At 43.8% G+C, this 21,620-nt stretch overlaps 1 protein-coding gene across 7 annotated transcripts in view; it reads right to left on the bottom strand.

Annotated features, from left to right (window-relative positions):
* lrba (LPS-responsive vesicle trafficking, beach and anchor containing) overlaps positions 1 to 21,620 on the bottom strand; it is a 318,483-nt gene that overhangs the window by 58,271 nt on the left and 238,592 nt on the right. For all 7 annotated transcript variants that reach the window (XM_083764652.1, XM_083764653.1, XM_083764654.1 and 4 more), the window contains 3 exons: positions 19,576 to 19,716; positions 13,938 to 14,057; positions 7,946 to 8,098 (listed from right to left, as the gene is read on the bottom strand). In XM_083764652.1, the coding sequence (XP_083620778.1) occupies positions 7,946 to 8,098; positions 13,938 to 14,057; positions 19,576 to 19,716 (414 nt within the window). The remainder of the gene's footprint in view (positions 1 to 7,945; positions 8,099 to 13,937; positions 14,058 to 19,575; positions 19,717 to 21,620) is intronic.

Below are 21,620 nucleotides of genomic sequence, written 5' to 3'. Positions count from 1 at the left end.
TGTGTGTGTGTGTGTGTGTGTGTGTGTGTGTGTGTGTGTGTGTGTGTGTGTGTGTGTGTGTGTGTGTGTGTGTGCGCGCGCGCGCGTGTGCGTGTGCGTGTGTGCGTCTGTCAGCAGCACTCCCAACAGGCCAGGTTAGTGAGATGAACTAAACATTTGAAGTACGTAGAACTGAGCCGGCTGCTGAGATGTGATGTGAGTGTGAGACACAGGCTCCTTGCGGTTGAAAGGGCTTCGCAACATTTGTCTGAATAACGGAAGGTAATATATCTTGAAGAGATGTTAAAACGGTAAGGGTGCTCAGATACGTTTCAAATATAGCTACATTGTATTACTTGTTTTCTTCTACACCTAATGTCCTTTCACCGTTATCATAAAAACACAACACACACACACACACACACACACACACACACACAACTGATCACCTGCTATCCCTGTAATGGTTAGCAGACGAAGAGGTGGAGAAGTGAGATGCAGTCATATGTGGTGGAATGCTGGGAAGCCTGACGGAGCCCATAGATGTATAGTTATCTGCTGTGAGGAGGGATCAACTTCTTAACCTCTCCTCCAACCTCCTGCTAAAAACAACACGCGGGCCCTGATCTCTGTGGCACGCTGCAGAAAGACTGCTCTCTGAGTGTGTGAGTGTGTGCTTGAGTGTGTTGTGTACAGTATGTGTGCGATGTGTGTGTGTGTGTGTGTGTGTGTGTGTGTGTGTGTGTGTGTGTAATTACTTTATGGTACACAACTGGTTTGTGTCCAACGGGCCTGTTTCAAATCCCTCTAATCCTTCTCCATATCCTTAACCCATGTATTCAACCCATGCTTTACCAATCCTCAGTCAGAGGTCACCTCAAACAAAACAAGTCAAACACAGGCACACACATACCTCCACAAGCATACATACACACATGAAACACAGAACTGTCTACACAAACAAGACACCTATATACATAGACATTTGCATTGCAAAGGGTTTCCCCAAGGGTTTATTATGGCAACTGACTGAACAGCACAGCTGAAGTTCCACTGTGGGCTGTGCCATCACAATATATGGAACATATATGTCACTGTAGGGGCTGAAACCTTGTACAAATGCTGTCTTCCAATGGATCCAATGCAGTTATTATCTATTCACAACAAGGTTGGAAATGTTCATAAAATCCATTGACAGATATAACCACGTGCGGATGGTCATGGGTTCGAACCATGTCTGAGATGGATGCCAGCAATGGCATGCATTCGCAACAGGCTCCATATAAAATGGGTTCAGATCTGAGAGAGATCTGAGCCAGGACTCCTGCAGGAGGCGCGTCTGAAGCCTGTCCTGGACGGAGTCTCCGGACGTCAAAACGGATACTGGAAACTCTCAGAACTTTTCAGAAATAGTGAAAATTGCAGATCTACAAGCTCACAACAAGCCACATGGACAAGCATTGTAAATCTTGCTATGTTCACTACTTTTGTGCGACACAAAATGGAGTTTCTACCCGACAGCAACATGCGGCAATAAGTATGAAACTCGCTGACGAACATGGTTGCTTTGAATAGAAATACATTTATAGAGGATATTTCAGCAGCCTGTCAAACACCAATGAGGAAGTAATCACTCCATAACCCATTCTGACCTGAGATCAGATTCACACGAGGTTTCCGCCGGACACACACTGGTCTGATGAACCCATTCTGACCTGAGATCAGATTCTAGAAATGTCAGTCGCTCTTCGATTTTTCAAAAATAGCAGACCTACAAGCTCGTATCGCGCCACTCGGTGGCGCGATATGAGCTTGTAGATCTGCTATTTTTAAATAGCTAAAGCATAACATGATGCCGACACCAAAATGGGTGCCCCGTCAGAATGGGATAAGGACCTCCATGGGAGTTACAGTATCGATACGTGTCATTGCGTGCCCCGGCAAAGTAGGTTGCTGTATTATACAGAAGTAGGTATAATCAAGTAAATAACACAGTATTTATGGTAGCTTGAAATGGTTTGGTAGAATTCACGGCTCAGGAGACACTGGAGTTTATCCGTGCAAAAAGGAACCAAAACAAAGAGTGGAAAACAGTGACCTTCAGCACTTCACACAATGGCTCCGTACCAACAAAAGTGAGGCACACCGCCAGTAACATGCACCTTTCAATGTTCTGAGCCAACTCTCCCCTAAGCTGTTGGAAACTCCCATTGGGACTATACCATTTAGTTCACCGGGGCAGCTCCTGGTTGACAGGAATGCCAATCTATTAACTTAAAATAGTTTATCAAAAGCAATTGTTTCTTGTCTTTGTGAATAAATGAAGTTATGTAATGACCAAATATCCCAGCATTTTGTCCTTGCCCTAGTTTATCCGACCTCTGACAGGCAGCATCAGCTTTCACCTTGCAGCTACTACACCAACTACAGTATGGAGGTATGTCTGAAACACCTTCCCTCAGTTGGGTATGCTCAGACAATGGCAAAAGGTATATGGGTGATTATCTAGTCAAGTTATTTTAAAAAGCATATTTCATATGACAGGCCCCATGTGTGGACACAATGTGTGTCAAAAGTAGGCAAAGATCAAACATGACAAAACATTAGATAAACAGCAGTATATATAATTATATATACACACAAAAAGGGACTCCTGCACATCCAAAAACCCCGTGGGAGGTGCAAGTCTAGTTAGCAGGCATAGACTTAAAAAAAGAGAGAAACCTTCCAAGGAAGGGACTGCACACTCCAGGGAACAAAGACAGACAACTTACTGCATCATCAACTTATTTATTAGCATGACGCGTTTTGCCGTGAGCATCGTCATGCTCACGGCAAAACGCTCAAAAAGCTCAGGTGCTAAATATATAATATATATATATATATTTTTTTGCTATATTCAGCTATTCCCCTCCTATATTCAGCAATTAGTGTAGATTTTCGTCTTACACAAACATTAAATTCCCATTGACAATGAATGGAGAATTTACGTCATAATTATGCGGACTAGAAAACCGTCTATTTCTGTCCTACACAAACATTAAATTCCCATTGAAAAATAATGAGCCTTACTTTTAGTCCCAAACCACTTCATCTTTTTGACCTTTTCTCTCCTGCTCTCTCTCTGAACAACAAAAAAAGGCAGCAGCATTTTGAGCAGTGCCACAATCCTTTACTATGAGGGCCTTTTAATGGGCTTCCCAGATTGAGCTCTAATTAACTGTTAATCATCCAGGGCTCATAACCAGCGAGCAGTGTGTGTGTGTGTGTGTGTGTGTGTGTGTGCGTGCGTGGCTGCGTGCGTGCCTGCCTAGGACTATTTGTATGCCCGTGCGTATGCATCTGAGCACTAGTGTGTCAGTTCATGCATGGGCCTGCACGCATGTACTTTGGTGGTGTGCGTCTGTGAGTGTGTGTGCCTATGTGTGTGTGTGTACATGTATGCATGCCCTATGTGTGCCTGAGTGTGTCTATCTACGTGCATGTTCTCTCCTGCTGTCAGTGTTGCTGGGCCATTAGCAGCACACAGCTAAAGAGAAGCCAAACAGCCCATTAACTCCTTCTCTCTCTCTCTCTCTCTCTCTGCAGTACCCTGGTTGCCAGCTGACACCCTCTAATGCCAGCTATCTGTCACAAACAGAGACCCGTCCGCCCACGCATCCCTCTCTCTTCTCTTCCCTTCTTATCCTCCCTTTAATCCTCCGGTCTCCTTCGTCTGTCTGTCTGTCTGTCTCCGTCTTTCGGTCTGTCTGTCTTATCTGTGTGAAACTCTATCTCCATAGTGCTATAATTTGGACTCCTCTCAAAATGTGATGTTATGTGGGGGAGACGATGCTACTAGAAACTGAGGGTCATACTGTTTAGACTACAGAAATTAACTCCAATCTCCACATACAGTATTCGTGACCACCACTGTGTGTGTGTGTGTGTGTGTGTGTGTGTGTGTGTGTGTGTGTGTGTGTGTGTGTGTGTGTGTGTGTGTGTGTGTGTGTGTGTGTGTGTGTGTGTGTGTGATTGTTTCAATATACTGGGTGTTGGAGTGCTCATTACCCACCCTCCAGCTGCCCGGACCATGGATCAATAGCACTGGATTTGCACACAGCAGGACATGAAACAAAAGACTAGAGGTCTATCGATCTCAGCACTGTAACCAGCAGGTGTGGATACGTGCACTTACTCATACGTGCAGTGCGTGGGTGTTTAAATGACACTCGATTTACACTTGGTGGCTCATTGCGTATGTCGGCTAAATTCGATGTGCAACACTGGCTTTACCTCTGCAGCATAAAATAAGGCACACCACCAAGGACTCAAGTTCGCACCTTTATTTGTAATACATTTCCTGGAAGCAGCATCCTTATCTTTCCCCATTTCATCCCCTGGCGGTTCTCACTTGCACATTCATTCCACAATCACAGCAATGCAGCTCAGCTTCATGACGATAGTGATAATGAAGGTGAATCAGGTGTGTGCTCTCTGTTGATTCACATCATCTGACCGAATGTGAAATACACACATACGGTATGGTTAGCAAGCAACAGATACTGTTGCAGTATGTCCTTTATGAGTTGTATAACAAACCGCCTTGGTACACACAGGCGTACACAGATGCACGCACACATAGACGCTCGTTGTCATTGTAGCAACAAAGAGAAAATGTGTAACTCCGGACCTGAGCTGGCTCTGTACTTTTTTGTCTGCAGTACACCAAATCTCATCAAAAATAGACGATATCTCAGTGCTCTTAACGCATCACATTGCAACGCACTATGAGCTTGTAGATCTGCCATTTTGTTGCTAATGTTGTGGGATGTTGGGGTTCAAGTGGTTAAAATAAATAAGCAATGCCTCGTTTCACTGTCGATAAGATGTAGTGTTCTCACTGGATACTGGATACTGTGTATGTATAAAGTATATTAACACGGTAGAATTATCACAGTGTATGAAGTGAGGTAGAGCTACACTATTACAACTGAAGGACAGCCACGGTAACTTTAGGTTTTGGGATCACGTAATATTAATCTAAATTTGCGGTGACATTTTTCGTTCACGCTCTCTGCATCTCCTATCAACACACTATTTTCAGCCTACTAAATCAGATTCAGTGCTTCAGCCCGACTGATATGCCATGCTGTGATTAAGGTTTGTCGACGCCCAAAGTGTAAAACTACACATGTGCTCAATGAATATTGCTAGTGTCCCAAGTACAATGACTGCCTGCCAAAAAAAACGCGCGCTCACACGCACGCACGCGCACGCAATACCCCCACCCAGCCAGGACTAGACTATACACTGACAGCCACAGAGGGAGAGTTGTGGTGTGTGATTAATGGGTGGGGGGCTTGGCCATATCAGTGGACTGATTATCAGACCGCCACCATTAGATCAGGTCACAGGCCCTCATCAGCACCCATTACTACTGGACACACTCTGGATTTACTCACAAATACGTCATGTGACTAAGGTATACGTTTGCAGGTGAAGGAAATGAGGGAGAACTGGAATCGTACACCGGGCAGTGGCGACCAAGCAATCTGACTGAAATAATGGCTCTACAGCCGTGCTCAAATGAGCACGAACGTACATTCATGCTCATCACCGTTCCTCCAATGAAAGATTTGAGAACAGCCTAATCACAATAGAAATATTACTCCACTCCAGCCATTATGTTAAACAGTGGATTTGAAGTGGTACAGGAAGACAAACTTCAAAGTCAGCCTATAGGGCTTCATTTAACTAAATTAATTGGAGGCAAAAATCTGATTTATATTTCTAGAATCAAAACCAAATACAGGAAAGATTTTTCAACACTGAGAATATTTCCTTCCTTTCAATGATCCCATTTAGTTTATTTTTTCTTTTAGAAAAGAAGAGATCTTTCCATTCTAGTGGAAAAAAAACAGCTGGAGAGCAGACGACGGACCACAGAGGAGACGATTGCATCCCAAACCAGGAGGTCTCACAAAGTCTCCAGGACATTTCCTATCATGATATCTCTCCGCACACACACACAAGTTCTAGTTTCCGTGTACATTTCCACATTTGTCCTTTGTGGGGTGTAATTCCACAAACTTTTTGGAGATAACGGGCTACAAACAGCCATAACAAAGTACTTCAGCGAGGGAAGCAGACACAACGGTAACTCCAGGTCTATGTGGTGCTGCTTGACCTTCTAAAACACTGCAAGGTAATCTGATCTAGAGGGGTATCTTGACTTCCCGACGGGCGTATGGAAGAGGAGAGAACGTCCGCGATGAAAATATGACAAGCGGTTCTGACAACAAGCCACAGGCGTACACACACACGCGCGCACACACACACACACACACACACACACACACACACAGAGAGGAGTGGAGCGGTGTTGGGGGCTGAGAGGGAAGAAAGGAGAGATCTGACACTCGATACTGCATCATCCTGCTACACACACAAACACAAACACACTCACACTTATATGTGTAGACACTCATGTGCCCATGATGACCCCTAGATACACACACATGTGTTGGGACAAAATATGGACATGACCCACACACACACACACACACACACACACACATGCGTGTGTACACACCCACGGTGATGTTAGATTGCTTTCGCAGCAGAGCGGTCAGAGTGGCGGGGCATGTCGGAGGAACAGCGGGCTCAGGTAACAGGAAGAGATGTGAGACGAACAGGAAATAACACTGTCTGTTTGCATTAGCATTTCCTGCTAAGCTAGCACAGAGGAAAGGGGGGTTCTGACAGACTTCAGACAGCCCAGGTCTGGATGACATATGAGGAAGACAGAGAGAAGTGCGCGTGTGCGCCTGTGCATGTGTGTGTGCGTGCGTGAGTGCAATACTGCGTGCGTGCGTGCGTGAGTGCAATACCGCTGAGGAGTCTATATTTCATTCATTGTAACTAGACCGGTGCCCGGCTGTAGAGTCGGTAACGATGGAAGTTGGAGATCCATGCCCCACCCGGCTATGCAATGCCCGTTTCGGAGTGTCAGAGTACCCGTTCCACAAATCTGTCTGTTGCCCTTTTATGCCCATATATGCAGATTTCTGTAACTGTCTCTGTGTCCCTTTTTTCCTAATATGGAGTTCTGTGTCAGGCATGCCCAAATATGGAGTGTTGTGATGTCAGAACAGGCCAGCTCCATATATGGAGCCTGGGCCCCGTCTAGAGCCTGGGCAGAGGCCTTTTGTGGCGGTTCCGGACAACCGTGGGTCCAACCGACTTGACACCGGGCACTGCACTCCCTGCAGGGGTGTGGAACACGTGTGTTGAAGTCAGTGTGGTGAACGGTTCACGAGTTACGTGCATTACAGACGTACACACGTACAGAGATGTGGTGCATTTATAGATACAGTTTAGTGTATGAAGACTCAATAAGAGTGTGTGTGTGGTAACCTAGATACCATACCCTGATGGAAAATGCTGTGTGTATATATATATATATATATATATATATATATATATATATATATATATTTTTTTTTTTTTCTTCTTACGATGTTCATTAGTACTTTCAAAACTAGTTTGGTAATTACTTTTACTGTCTTGTACTGTCTGTCTTTGTTTTATTTGTCTTGTTCTGACCTTGATTGGGGGGAGGGGGGGATATTTACATGTCGGATACAACAAAATGTACACATATGTTATTTTTTTCATTTATTCATCAATAAAAATAAAATAAAAGTGTAAAAAAAAAGTGTGAGAGTGTGTGTGTGTGTGTGTGTGTGTGTGTGTGTGTGTGTGTGAGAGAGCAAGCGTGCGTGTGTGCATTTGTGTGCGCGTCTGAGCGAGCGTGCCTGCGCACGTGAATGTTTACGATAAGATACTTCGCTCTATGAATATGGTGTGGGTGTATTTACCTTTGCATAGGTACAGATTATGTGTGAAATGAATATTCAGTGATATTTATCACACAATTCATAGCTCAGGATACAGGTCTGTATATTTGTAGTACGTCTCCTACCAGTCGGTTGATGCGGACAAACTCCTCTGGGCTCTTTGCCCACATTGGGAGCTCCACGTCGGACACCACTGTCCCGTCATCCATCACCCCCAGGTTGTAGTTGTTGGCATTGACGAACATCTCTGGGAGGTAAAAGAACTCTGGAATCAGCTCCTGTATGAGACACAACCCAGGAGGAATACCCCATCGATTACCCATTGAGACCTGAGACCAGATTCCACAAAATGTCTTCAAAATCTAAACAGTTTCCTGAAAACTAATATCAGTGGTGCCCCAACATATTCTTGTCAAGGACCCCACATATATACGTATTTGGCCAGCGTGGCCGCAGAGGCAAAATCTTTTAATCTATATTCAAAGATTTGCACACAATTTCACGATTTTTCTAAAATAGCAGATCTACAAGCTCTATGAACTTGTATGTTAAATTAATTGTTAAAGTGGTTAAACGTTAAGGTGAAACAGATGCGTTCCAGCTCTTAATGGGTTAAATGTTTTAGTAGTATATCTTCAACAGGGGCACAAACTTTAGCTGTAGCTACATATTTTGTTGCATTGTACTTTCAAGTATTTCAGTGTACAGTGTGTACTCTTTATTCCATCCAGACAGGCTAACACAGGAACAAGGCAATTGCTGCAAGAAAAACGTTCCCCCTATTTTTTTCCAACAAAAAAGCTTGCTCTGCTAACTTTTCGCGTGATGTAATTGGAATCTATGACAGTTGCAATTAAACGTCAGAATGACTGGGCTACGATAACACTGAAGATAAGACTGAAGCCACAGTTTAATAGAATTCACAACCAGCCCTCCAGTAAAAGGAAGAGTTGTTTTGCATTGGAAAGAACAAACTGTCAAAGTCCTTAAGAAACAGATGAGAACAGGTAGATAACAGAACGGAGGACAATTTAGAGAAAAAATACTTATGTGAAGTAAATCTATAATTAATTTAAAGATAAGGTTCAACGTACATCTTTGTACATACAGGTATGTGTGACTTCATCCTTGCACCGGCAGTGAGCCGGGCGAAGGACGAAATGGGGCACTCAAATTGCAGAAGACAGATATTCACTGTCATTGTGCATATTTGTACTGTGTGTGTGCAGTGTGCACGTGTGTGTTTGTTTGTGTGTTGGGTGTTTGTTTATCAGACAGACACATCAATGTGCCATTACTCATTGAAATGACATTGCTACTGCACATCAACGCTTCATAAGATGTCAAACCCTCCAAGAGTGCCCTGAGCCTTAATTTCTCAAGATACTTCTGGTCTAGCAATTGTCTAATAGTATTTCTTTTTTTGTGATTTCCACAAACAGAGACACAAAAGAAACTCACGCAATGAGCCAAATTCCTTTCCCACGCAACTACAGTATGATGATTTTATCCTGCTGTATCCAAACAATGCCTTCCTCGCTGTGGAGGCATGAGGACGGAGGACCTCGTCTATATGACAGGGGACGCGGCCTGCTCGTGTTTAACCATTCTCCATTTTTAACAAAGCGGAACTCCTCTGTGTGGCGAAACCCAGTGTAAACACTGGAGATTGAGTTTGAGCAAAACAATATGCTGATAAATCCGTAGCTTCCCCCCCCCGGGCGCGAACCGCGCTGGTGTCATTGTTTGTGTGTGGGCACGTAGGGACGGCTGGCGAGGCTCCTGAATGTAAGCACATGCTGAGCAATCTCAGTTTCTTGGCGGCCACTTCCTCTTCTGCATAACAAAGACAGTGGAGAGCACAGAAAGTAAATTGTGTTCTTAATTGCGTACATCACGCCTTGTAATACACGCTGCTTTGCCCGTCAGCTAAACACGTGTCAAACATGAAGCATGACTTCATCCTTGCGCCGGCAGTGAGCCGGGCGAAGGACGAAATGGGGCACTCGAATTGCAGAATACGATATTCATATATCATGTGTATATACATATGTGAGACAAACATAATAACTTCAGGTTTTATAGTGTGGGCCCTTGAGGCTGAGTCCTCTAGAAGAGGGTCTGTCTGTGTGTCTGTATGCACAGCTGATCTCACAACCCACTGGACTGATGATCAGTGCCAAATGTCTTGTGCACTGAATAAACTTAACTGAATAAACACAAAATTAGGTGTGCATGAAGCAGAATGAAAAGGTATGACTCTGAGGTTTGTCCCAGTGTCATGGAAAACTATGTAAGATCTAGAAAACGACAAGCCCTATAACCAGATGGCCAATAATACAGGGGCATCCTGCAGCAATCCTTGCTCAGATTGAGACGTCAACAAATTTTCTTTCATTAGTTGTGTCGTTTTAGTTGTGTACTTTTCGGCAAGAGCGCTCCTCACAACTACACCAACATATTTCTTTTAACTGCATTTGCGGACTATTTGGAATTCTGTTTGTTTATTTTAGTAACAAAATTATATATATTTTTATGACAAATTGCATTTAAATTCTGTGTTGTCTTTGTTGATACTTTTGATCTTTTGCATGGTATTATTTTAAATTTTACAGTATTATCTCTGCCCCTTATTTATTAATGCTAAATTGTCCCAAAAGTGACTGCAAAAGATAGCTGCCATTTGTTTCAAAAAGCTTTATGCCCTCTATATATAACATATAACAATGTGACATAGCTCTGTTTAACACAATCCTGTACCCCCTCCAACTGTACATACCCTTTCTTAAATTGTTTTTCATTATGTTTTGACACATGCTTTGGCAATGTAAACGTCTGCTTTTTCATGCCAATAAAGCTCCTTTGATTTGAATTGACTGTAAAAGTGCTGACTGGAGAGCATGTGGAAGTCAGAGAGCACCTGGCACACTGACATCAGAGCTGACCAGACCTCAGTAACAAACACATGAAGCTGACATGACCGAATGTAACTAGGATACGGCCGTGAAAACGCCTCCTGATAAAAACCTGATCACATTGTATATTTTACAATGTGATCCATGCACCAGGAGTGCAGAACGCCCCAAGCTGTGATCTAGTACAGGGCATTTCAAACTTTCTCATGAGACCCCTAAAATTAACTTTCATCAGGCCATGGAAGTCCGTGTCTATCTAAAACAATTCTGTCCAATGGGATAGAGATTCATAATGATGATATTGATTTTTCTTTTGAATGGTCGGTCAATATATGTTAAGTGAATTGAATTATATTGAAATAAAAAGGGCAACAGAAATTCTGGTAATTTAAATTATTTGGAAAAACAGTAACTTTGGTATAATTTGTCATTCCCATAAACAATAATTGTGTTACAGTGTAACAATTATTGTATTTTCATATTCAATGATGTCAGGAGAAGTAGTTTTACCTTGCTTCTACTTGACCACACCACTCGACAAGTGGCAGTATAATAAAAAAGAAACTTCCTCCATTCTGAAGTTCATTCATAAAATTACATAAAAAACAACTGATACTGTTGTCTAGATACTGTAGTTTGTAAATATGTGTTGCCCTATACCTTAACCCCCCCCCCCCCCCCCCGCACCACTAAAAGCTAGTCTGCTGTCTAACGACTAAATGTATATTCTGCAATGCCCTATTAAATGATTGTGAGTCCTTTGTCTTAGTGATTTAATGGTCGGTACACAGATGCGGTGTTACAAAATATTGAGAACAACACAGAACCAGTGGTCTTAAAAGTCTTAAAAAAAAGAGCACAACAGCAGCAGCAGATTTACGGCAGCGTATACAGTTGTGAGCTTGGCAACACACTTGGTGGAGGTGTTCGAATGTGTGCCTCTATCAGTTTATCTACACCTCTCATCAGTGGGGAAGAAGAGAAGAAAGTCTAATCAAAATGAGCAAGCAAACACACTGGGCTTAAAACAACACGCCACTTCCTCACTTCAGAAACCCCTCCAACTCTACAAGAGCTGACCTGAGAGTGGAGGTCAGGCTCTTAACGAGGCCCGAGGCTTTACTGAACTCCTCTGACTGGAATAAATATGGCCAGTCTGAGGTAGTAGTATGAACAACACACATTCATGTGTGCACACACTAACGCATAAAATTAGGCATAAGCCAAGGTGTACATAAGAATGCACGCAAGAATGTTCCTATTATGTATGAGCGCATGCGCACACGCACACACACACACACACACACACACACACACTCTCTCCGACCTTCCAAAGAACCCAGGACTTTGGGGGCCATACTCCCTGACACTGTAGCCTGTCCTGCGTGTCCCATTATGTTCAGTGGCCCCTGTGCTCTGGCCTGGTCAGAGGTTGGCCCCTCTGATCCCCAATCCTGTCCTGTCACGGGTCACTGAATGGAGGGGTTCTCTCTGGCCCCTGGGCTCCCCTTGCTACACTTCCACTACTGTTGCTGTCTCTAGCCCCTCTCGCCTCCCGCCCGCCCTCCCCCCATCACTCTGATGCCTTAAGGCTGAGGGCTGGGGGTCAGGGGATTGTGGCCCCGCAGGTCATGCTAGCGTCACCAAGGCTAGAGACACAGTGGACCTGGAAGAGGGGGGAGTGGGGGTGGGTGGCTAACCTATTATCACCTCCTTCTATGAAAACACCCAGGCTTTTTCCCCCTTCTAACAGTGGGATATAAAAACACTGGGGCTTTTTGCTCTCTGATTGTGGCACAGAGGTTTGCTGTCAATGGTGGCACGGCTAAGCTAAATGCTGCACTAAGCATGCCTAAATTGATACATCTCTGCAGCTAATTCCCCTTTTGCCTGCGAGATGAATGCGTGCGTCCAGGCGGATAAAAGTGGGATGGAGTTTCATTGAAAATATGCAAGAAATTCAGGGTGGAAATGGAGGGCGAGAGAGAAGGGCAAGAGCGAGAGAAAGAGAGAGAGAGAGAGAGAGAGAGAGAGAGAGAGAGAGAGAGATGTGGTCCAGATTTCTTTCTCCCCTTTTTTGTGTGTTTTGATCTGAAACTGAGCGCTCACAGTTTGATCCACGCTGACAGGTCTAGACAGAGGGAGCAAACGAGGGCTCGTGTTGAGCTTTCGCAATCAAGCAGCGGCCAGCTAGGCGGTAATACAACCCATATGTTTTATCTGTAAGGGTGGGGGGATTAGGAGGGAGGCGGTGGCTGGTAAACGCAATCAAGCATCGACCCCCCCCACCACCACCACCGTTCTCCTCCATTCAGTGACCCAATGCCAGGGTTGTGGGGGCCGAACCTGACATTTGTTACGGAATGGCCCGACTGTAGTCGTAAATGTTTTAAGAGGGCGGGGTCACTTGCTAAGGGCTGCACTGGGGTTTTGTGGGGAGGGGGGGGGCTTGCGATATGAGAAACACCCTGTGGCTTGTTTTGCGGGGGCCCGTTGCACAGAGCCCAAGAGAGGCTTGTTCTGTGGTGGTGCTGGTGATGGGGAGGTTCAAGTCCAGGTTATGACCGGCCCGAATGTGAGATGGACGGCTGGAGATGGAGCAAGCCGCCGAGCCCCTCAGGCTTTGATCAGGAAGTCCACAAAGTTTTCACGGCAGAGGGACATTGATTGGTGCCGACTAGACACGGCTCTTGAGAATTTATTTTCCTTCTTCTCCTTCTGTCCATCTAACTGTCTTTGACGATGCTGGATAGGGACTAACTCTGCTACATATCCTATTCTGACCGGGCACCCATTTTGGTGTCAGCATCATGTTATGCTTTAGCTATTTAAAAATAGCAGATCTACAAGCTCATATCGCGCCACCGAGTGGCGCGATACGAGCTTGTAGGTCTGCTATTTTTGAAAAATCGAAGAACAACTGACATTTTTAGAATCTGATCTCAGGTCAGAATGGGTTCATCAGACCAGTGTGTGTCCGGCGGAAACCTCGTATGAATCTGATCTCAGGTCAGAATGGGATATAGTGCGTCTGTTCTGCTACTATGCTCTTGGTTACGAGTCATTATGAACAGAGTTCATCGGTATGTTCAGTCAAGTGCTGCATGCTGATGTGTCTGGTCCATGTGAGTTTGTGACAGTATGTGTGTGGTGTGGTTTCTTCATGGACTCGGTTTGTTTTGTGTACGTGTGGGTGCCGTACCTTGACATCCGATGTGTCTCTCTGGCAGTTCCTCCATGCCCTGGACACGGAGGAGAAGGTGCGGTCGGCATGGTCAAACTTGCCTCCTTGGAAGTTGAGGAAGAATGTGGTGAAGGGCTCCTGTCAATGGGACACAGATGCTGTCAGTACCTGCTCTGAGCTCTAACTGCATTTGACAATATCTAATGTGAATAGTATGCCTGCACCAAACTCTACATTGTTTTACTGTTGCGATGGTCTCTATATGTAATGTTCTTGATAATTTTAGGTATATCTGGGTTCCCCGCTGAGCTTTAGAGCCTTAGAGAAAATTCCTGCAAGACAAATATTTCATTGTATTTATGAATTTACAGTTTGGATCAAACTACAGAATTCCAAATTTGTATACAGTGATATCTCCAGGTCAAAAGGTGTCACAACATCATTATATGGTATGAACAATGTACTCTTCCAATGTACTCTTCCAATGTTTGAGTTTTAGATTTATGTAGAAAATATGTGGTTAACATAAGCACAAGACAATTTCAATACAATTCTATAGTACTTCGAAAAACAACAATATTAATTATTAATTATAATTTATATTGTTATTATAACTACACATTTACCTTCATCTACATGCTAATGCATGTTATGATGTTAGCCAAGTTAAGACAACATGAACTTATTTGAACGAATAGTAAATTAGGAGTATACATTTACAAATTCAACTGAAATCAACTTCCCCAAATTCAATTCAAAATTAACTGGTGTACTAGCCACTCCTAGTGGCTCATATGGTTACTGATGCATTTCTAATCATGTTTAATCTTGTTTGGGCAGATCAATAGCTGTCGCTCTGAAACAATAGCCCCCAATGACATGGACACAATTAGCTGGGCAACAACTATAGTCTGCTAACCCTAATACTGTAGTGGAGACAGCCAATTAAGGCTGGGTTAAGATGCCATGAGCTCATTTGTAAAGAACTGTCTGAGGCTTAACCAGATTTGATCTTATAACCGCTTATACAACACAACAGAATATTAAGTACTGCCAACTACTGACGCAGGACCGCAAAGCAGTTCTGACAGGGTTGTAGTCGACGATATGAAAAACTTTGATTGAGAAACGTTATGTTGGGTTACTTAACATTCTGATTCCTGACTTTGTGATAAAGGCAAAAAGTGTGAGAGCAGTTCACAACATTACAGTAGTCCTTAAAGGCTACCCCTAAGCTTGTAAGCCCCAACCATGCTTTTTGGTAACATTTTTATTTATTTTTTATTTTATTTTTTTCTGTTCTTTTTTCACCTAAACATCATTGATGTTCATTGTTTAGTCTTGCAATGCCATTGGTCATGATATTTGAATATAAATACCCCCCACAGAGGCAGAAATTCACCCTGATGAAAGTAATTAAAATGCCTGTGATATATATTTTTTGTGATTAGAATGTATAGAACATGTTTTATTTATTATTGAGAAACATATCCCCCAAATGTAAATGATTAATTTATTATTATTATTATTTTAATAATTATTTACACATAATTTCCCCTGATAAGTCCTAGTAGTACAAAGTAGTAGTAAGGTTGAAATCTCTTTTTTGCAAGTAGAAATTAATCCGGGGGTAAGCTACTTTTTTGCTTTACTCTGATGTTGATTTGGCTCTCTATCTGTGTGACACTTAAACGTAAGGGTCCATTGGTAAAGTGGCATTAGCGTAAGCTTGGTAATGATGTGCTGGGATCAATAGTGTGTCTCCACAGGGATAAAGTCAGACAGTGAGATAAAGAGACAACAGCTAGGGGAAGTGTGTTGGAGAGGACAGCAGGGTTAGTATAGTTCCTCTCCCCTCTGGGTGTGCTGAGGGAAGACAGATTGTGTCAAATATAATGGGCCTCCAAATATACAGTACAGCCATTTGTACATCGAGGTGCCCAGATGTCCCTAGTGCCCACCTAGCCTGGGCACCATTTCATTTCGGTATATGATCCGAGAGGGAGCGGATGATATGGTTACGTCATGTTGTAGTATTGTTTTGTAGTCGCCAGACAGGAACAACAGGCTCCTTTTCCCTCTCTTTTTTCTTTTTTTTTTTTTTTTTTTAATTTTTATCCCACGATTTTGTAACCCAGTTTTCTTTTCACCCAGTGCCAATTATCGAATGTAATCCTGGGCGCTACACTTCCTCTGCCAACCTGGGGGGGCAGCGGACTGACCTCATGCCTCCTTCTATGCATGAGGAGTCCAAAATGCTTCTTTTCACCTGACAGAGGGGAATTTCCCCGGCCGGACGTAGCGCGTGGAAGGGACACGTTATTCCGACCAGTTCCTTTCCCCTCCATCAGGCGCCCTGGCTGGCCAGGGGGAGGTAGTTTTAGAGACCAGGATTATGGCATGTTTTTGTGAGGGTGCAAACTCCACACAGAAAGACCCTATCGCCAACCCCCGCCTCGGGTATGGGCACTGATGACGCGGAGGAGGGAACACGTCCCAGCGGGAATCGAACCCAGGACCTTCTAGCTGTGAGGCCTCTCTTTTCCCTCTCAATAAAAGCTACAGGCTACGAGAGCTTTTATTAAGAGGGAAAAGGAAGTTGTCGCCGCCTGTTGTTCCTTTCTGGCGACTCCAAAACAATACTACAACATGACGTAACCATATCATCCGCTCAAGCCCGGATCATACAGACTTTTGAAACGGAGACCAGGCTTTCCTGCGAGGTGGTGGAAAGCCTGGTGAGGCGAGGTTAGTGCCCACCTATCCTGTATCGCAATTAGTGTGTACTGAAAATTGTTCTCATTTCTCCCAAACAATCCCCTTTGAGAACAGCGCTATAGGAAGCATGCAGTAAAAATAAGGATTTCTACAATGGTTAAATCTGTATTGCAACCAGATAGCTACTTCTGTGTGCTTCAATCATTACAGGGCCACGAGTCAGACAAATCACCAATAAATAACACTAGTCAGGAACAATGTGGGCTGCATTCGTTTGCATGTAAATAAGGCCCATCAGATCAACTTCATATAAATCAAAGGGACAATACTGAGCCGTGGACCTCATTTTAGACATCCATTAACTACCGTATGACACTCCGAAAGGCAAATGATGAATAAATAAAGCAATGGGATGTCTATCTAGCTCTATCTTAATGAAAGATCATAAATGTGTACACTTCCTCTCTTTCTATTCTATTAAGATTGAAATAAAAATGTAAATGGAACTGAGGCCATTGCATATAAATGCTATGTTTATATGTATGTATTAAGATGAGATAATACATTTTACACAAGTAATTTACAAACAAATTACATTCCGCTCCCTGATTTTCGTCATTACTATTGGGCTGCTAACATCCGGTGTCTTGCCTTTTGGAATCATTTCTACCTTAAGCCTAATTGCCCAGAATGGACATCTCTGGAGCTTAAATCGTGTAGGAATCTATCACTTCCAGCTATTCTTAGTTCACCGCTTGGCCGCCCCCTGCCTGATTCAATAACTAACCCGTGGTGCGTCATACGCTGAGAGTGTGGGCCCAGTTCAGGAAAACTTATAATTATAGAGACCTCTCCCTGGTCAGTCCTGTGGCTTCCAACCACCTTTTTGTTCCATCAATGCAAGACGTGACTTTTCAGAGTTGGCATGGAAAGGGCATCAAATGGTTTAGAGACCTGTTTGTGGGAGGGGGGTTTGCATCCTTTGATCAAATTTCAACGAAATATAGTCTACCTAGACCACACTTCTACAGATTTCTGAAGGTCCGGCATTATGTGAGCTCTATATTACCTGGCTTCCCTAATAAGCCTAATCCTAACCCTATTGATGAATTTCTGTCTTTTGACCCAATGACTAAGGGCGCCATTTCAATATTATATGATACCATTTCAAATTCGAGGCCAGCACCCTTAGATAAGATAAAGGCCGACTGGGAACATGATCTGGGGCTCACACTGTCTGAGGAAGTATGGGATTCTGTTTTCTTTTCTATACACAGGTCCTCTCTCTGTGCACGACATTGCTTAGTGCAGTTTAAAATAGTCCATAGAGCTCATATGTCCAAGGCTAAACTGGCTAGTATTTATCCTGACGTAAGTCCTACCTGTGACAAGTGCAAGAGCGGTGATGCAACTCTGTTCCATCAGTATTGGATGTGTCCAAAATTACAACCATTTTGGGGGAATGTGTTCAAGACAATCCCTTAATGGGACACTTCACCCTTTTTGCAAAAAAGTATATGTTAATGACGTTTAGAAGCTTTAGAACACTTTCCTGGAGATCTTTATGTGTGTAATATGTGGTTTTAGATATTTTAGATTGTAGCAGTGAGCCTGTTGTCTCTGATGTCATGGACACTGGGCTCACTTCCTTCCTGGACTACATGTTGTCTCAGTAAGACAGCTCTCCCCCTATCCACAAGGAGGAGCAGTGCACCAAAGAATTATGGGAATTGTAGTCCAGGAAGGTAGTGAGACCAGTGTCCATGACATCAGAGACAACAGGCTCACTGCTACAATCTAAAATAACTAAAACCACATATTACACACATAAATACCCCCAGGAAAGTGATCTAAAGCTTCTAAACGTCATTAACATATATTTTTTTGCAAAAAGGGTGAAGTGTCCCTTTAATGGCTCTCCTTGGCACTGCTGGAAGGGATGACCTTCCTCTAACACGCATAGAGTGTCGTATGGTCGACTTTGCCTTATTGCTCGCTAGGCGTGCCATTCTGCTCAAATGGAAGGATGCTGCCCCGCCCGTGCTCCGTCAGTGGCTTCGTGATATAATGTCCTGTCTCGAGTTGGAGATGTTAAAGGTTTTCAATTGCCGGCTCTGAAAAAAAGTTTTACAAAACCTGGGGTCCGCTTATGACATTCTACCACAACACACAAACGGTATAGTGTGCCGTGCCTATGCCTCGGCCACGCCAACCACAACTGAAACAAATTCTGCTCTGCTATTATAATCTGCTTTATTATTTTTATGTATTTTCCGACTATCCTTGGGATAGTGGGGGGTGGGTGGGATAGGGGATGGAGTTTATATATATTTTTTTTTTTCATATTTGATATGTCTCTGTTTAATGCTTGCCCCTGGGTTTGTCAAAAAACTTTTAATAAAAAGATTTTGAAAAGAAAAGAAATTACATTCCAAACAATCAAGAAAACAGCCATCTCTGGTTAGCCACCACCAGTACCGTAAAGGTAAGGTAGACACTTATTCTGTAGACCAGTATTTCTCAAACGATGGGCTGTGAACCCATTTGGTGACAAGACTATAGAAAACTTAAGTTAGGTGAACACAACTGTGTTGTCTCGTATCCTGGTCCGACTTGATGGAGGATTGCAAAACTGTCTTGAGTGAGAAGTTGACCCATTCTGAACGGGAACCCATTTTGATGTTAGCATCACGTTATGCTTTAGCTATTGAAAAATAGCAGATCTACAAGCTCGTAGCGCGCCACCGAGTGGCGCACTACGAGCTTGTAGGTCTGCTATTTTTTGAAAAATCAAAGAACGACTGACATTTTTAGAATCTGATCTCAGGTCAGAATGGGTTCATCAGACCAGTGTGTGTGTGTCCAGTGGAAACCTCGTATGAATCTGATCTCAGGTCAGAATGGGTCAACCCCTGCTGTACATGACGCAACGACTCACGATGCGCAGGAGCCACATCTGGGTGAAGCTGGAGGTGGAATAGTGGGTGCCGTAGTGGAATTTGGGAACCTGTTCGTCCTCCCAGGATTCAAAGCGGTCGTTGAAGAACGCAGCTCTCTTGGGGTTCAGAGCGCCGACGGGCTGTCATGAGAAATCACATCATGTCATCTTGGTTAGTAACGTACAAGTAATGTACACAATGTAGGATTTGATCATGGTGCTCACTGCTCAAGGAATTTAGAGCCGTTTCTTTCTGTAGTCAAGATACCAACGTGGCAGGTTATACACAACAGCTCTCATACAACACATTGTTCTACATCCACAGTAAACATGGAACAACAATCAAGTGGAAAAACAGACAAACAAACAAGTAAGACCAGCCTTTTCACAGCTACGTGTGAACGCCAACACCTGCAGCACAGGACCGGCAAATATCAGAGGGGCAAAAAATAATGCCAGTAACCTTTGTGCAATCTCAAATGAATATTAGATGATGTTTCTTCAGACGGAGATCAATCCATTCCCGCAGAGTGCTTTTTACGGCCTGTGAGGAAACAGCCCCTGCAGCTGTACTCTGTCAGAGAGAACTAATGTGTTACGATGAAAGAGGGCCCATAAGGAACATCGATAGGCAGGCCGGGGGTTCCTCCTCTATTACTATTTTTATTAATCTGTAGCTAATGCACTCTTCAGCGGCCTTGCCGTTGCACTGGAGAAAAATGGTGAAGTTGCATTAATTTTCCATTCCTCTCTCTCCCCCCCAGCAAAAGAAAAGCCAATAACCCTGTGGCGTTCGGCTATTATTTAAATACTCATTTATAGAAATCACTTTCAGTCTGGGTCAATTTTTATTAGTCTAGCTGTGCCTCGATCTCTCAAACGCTGCCTTCTCCATCACACACGCACACGCACACGCACACACACACACACACACACACACACACACACACACACACACACACACACACACACACACACACACACACACACACACACAGCAAGAGCAGATCAATGGTAATGGAATGATGGTCTTTTGAGGATGAGGCTCTAGAATGGGGGTGGATCGATTGGATCTCTCTCATATCATAGGGAGCCTGTCACACAGACTCATCCTGGGCCATGGCTGAGATATTGATCTCTGCTGCTGCTACTGTGCAGGAGTAATAGCGTGCGTGCGTGTGAGAGAGAGAGAGAGAGAGAGAGAGAGAGAGAGAGAGAGAGAGAGAGAGAGAGAGAGAGAGAGAGAGCTTGCTTGCATTCAGTGTTTTACAACAGTAGAACAGATTGATGTAAGAGACAGACATGGTTTCCCTGTGTGGTATACTGTATACATACTAGTATATTGTTAATATTTAAGTATCACTGTGCTTGTATGCAGGGGAGTTGCACGATGACATTTTATGTCCAGAACGTATCGCATTGAACCCCTAACATTAATTGAACAATAACTAATACATCTACGAACCATGACATTTTTAGGGGCCCTGCAATATCCCCAACATTTCATTCCTCTTGAGAACTAGTGCTTTGTGTGTGTGTGTGTGTGTGTGTGTGTGTGTGTGTGTGTGTGTGTGTGTGTGTGGCAAAGACGTGCAGTGCCTGCTGTGGCCAGATGGCGCAGCACAGAGCTGACAATGACACAGTGAGGGTCTCCACTGGGCCACTAAGGGTGGGTGAGTACACACACTGAATTATACATCACTCCCATTGCTCTGATTTATAGCCCTAATAACAGTCAGCTCATTAAAAAAAGAAAAGGGAGAGGAGGCATATAAAATAAAAAAAAGACTGAGAGGGCCACGATGAGAGAGAGAGGGGAGGGGAGGGGAGCGTGTGTGTGTGTGTGTGTGTGTGTGTGTGTGTGTGCACGTGTGTGAGTCCTACATTGTTTACTGCAGTAAATTACTAGCGAGGACCGGCGCTCTCAGCTAGCGGTAGCTGCAACAGAGCGATGGTGACAGCAGCGTACATCAGACCGCCATCCCTGCCGCTACGCTGATGGAACGCCCTGCTGCACAACCTATACCCGCCGCAGATTGGCCTAA

The sequence above is a fragment of the Protomyctophum parallelum genome (assembly GCF_964188405.1).
Source record: "Protomyctophum parallelum genome assembly, chromosome: 5".
Taxonomy (NCBI): domain Eukaryota; kingdom Metazoa; phylum Chordata; class Actinopteri; order Myctophiformes; family Myctophidae; genus Protomyctophum; species Protomyctophum parallelum.
The sequence above is the reverse complement of the archived record's forward strand: the minus strand, read 5'-3'. Positions and strand labels throughout refer to the sequence as shown.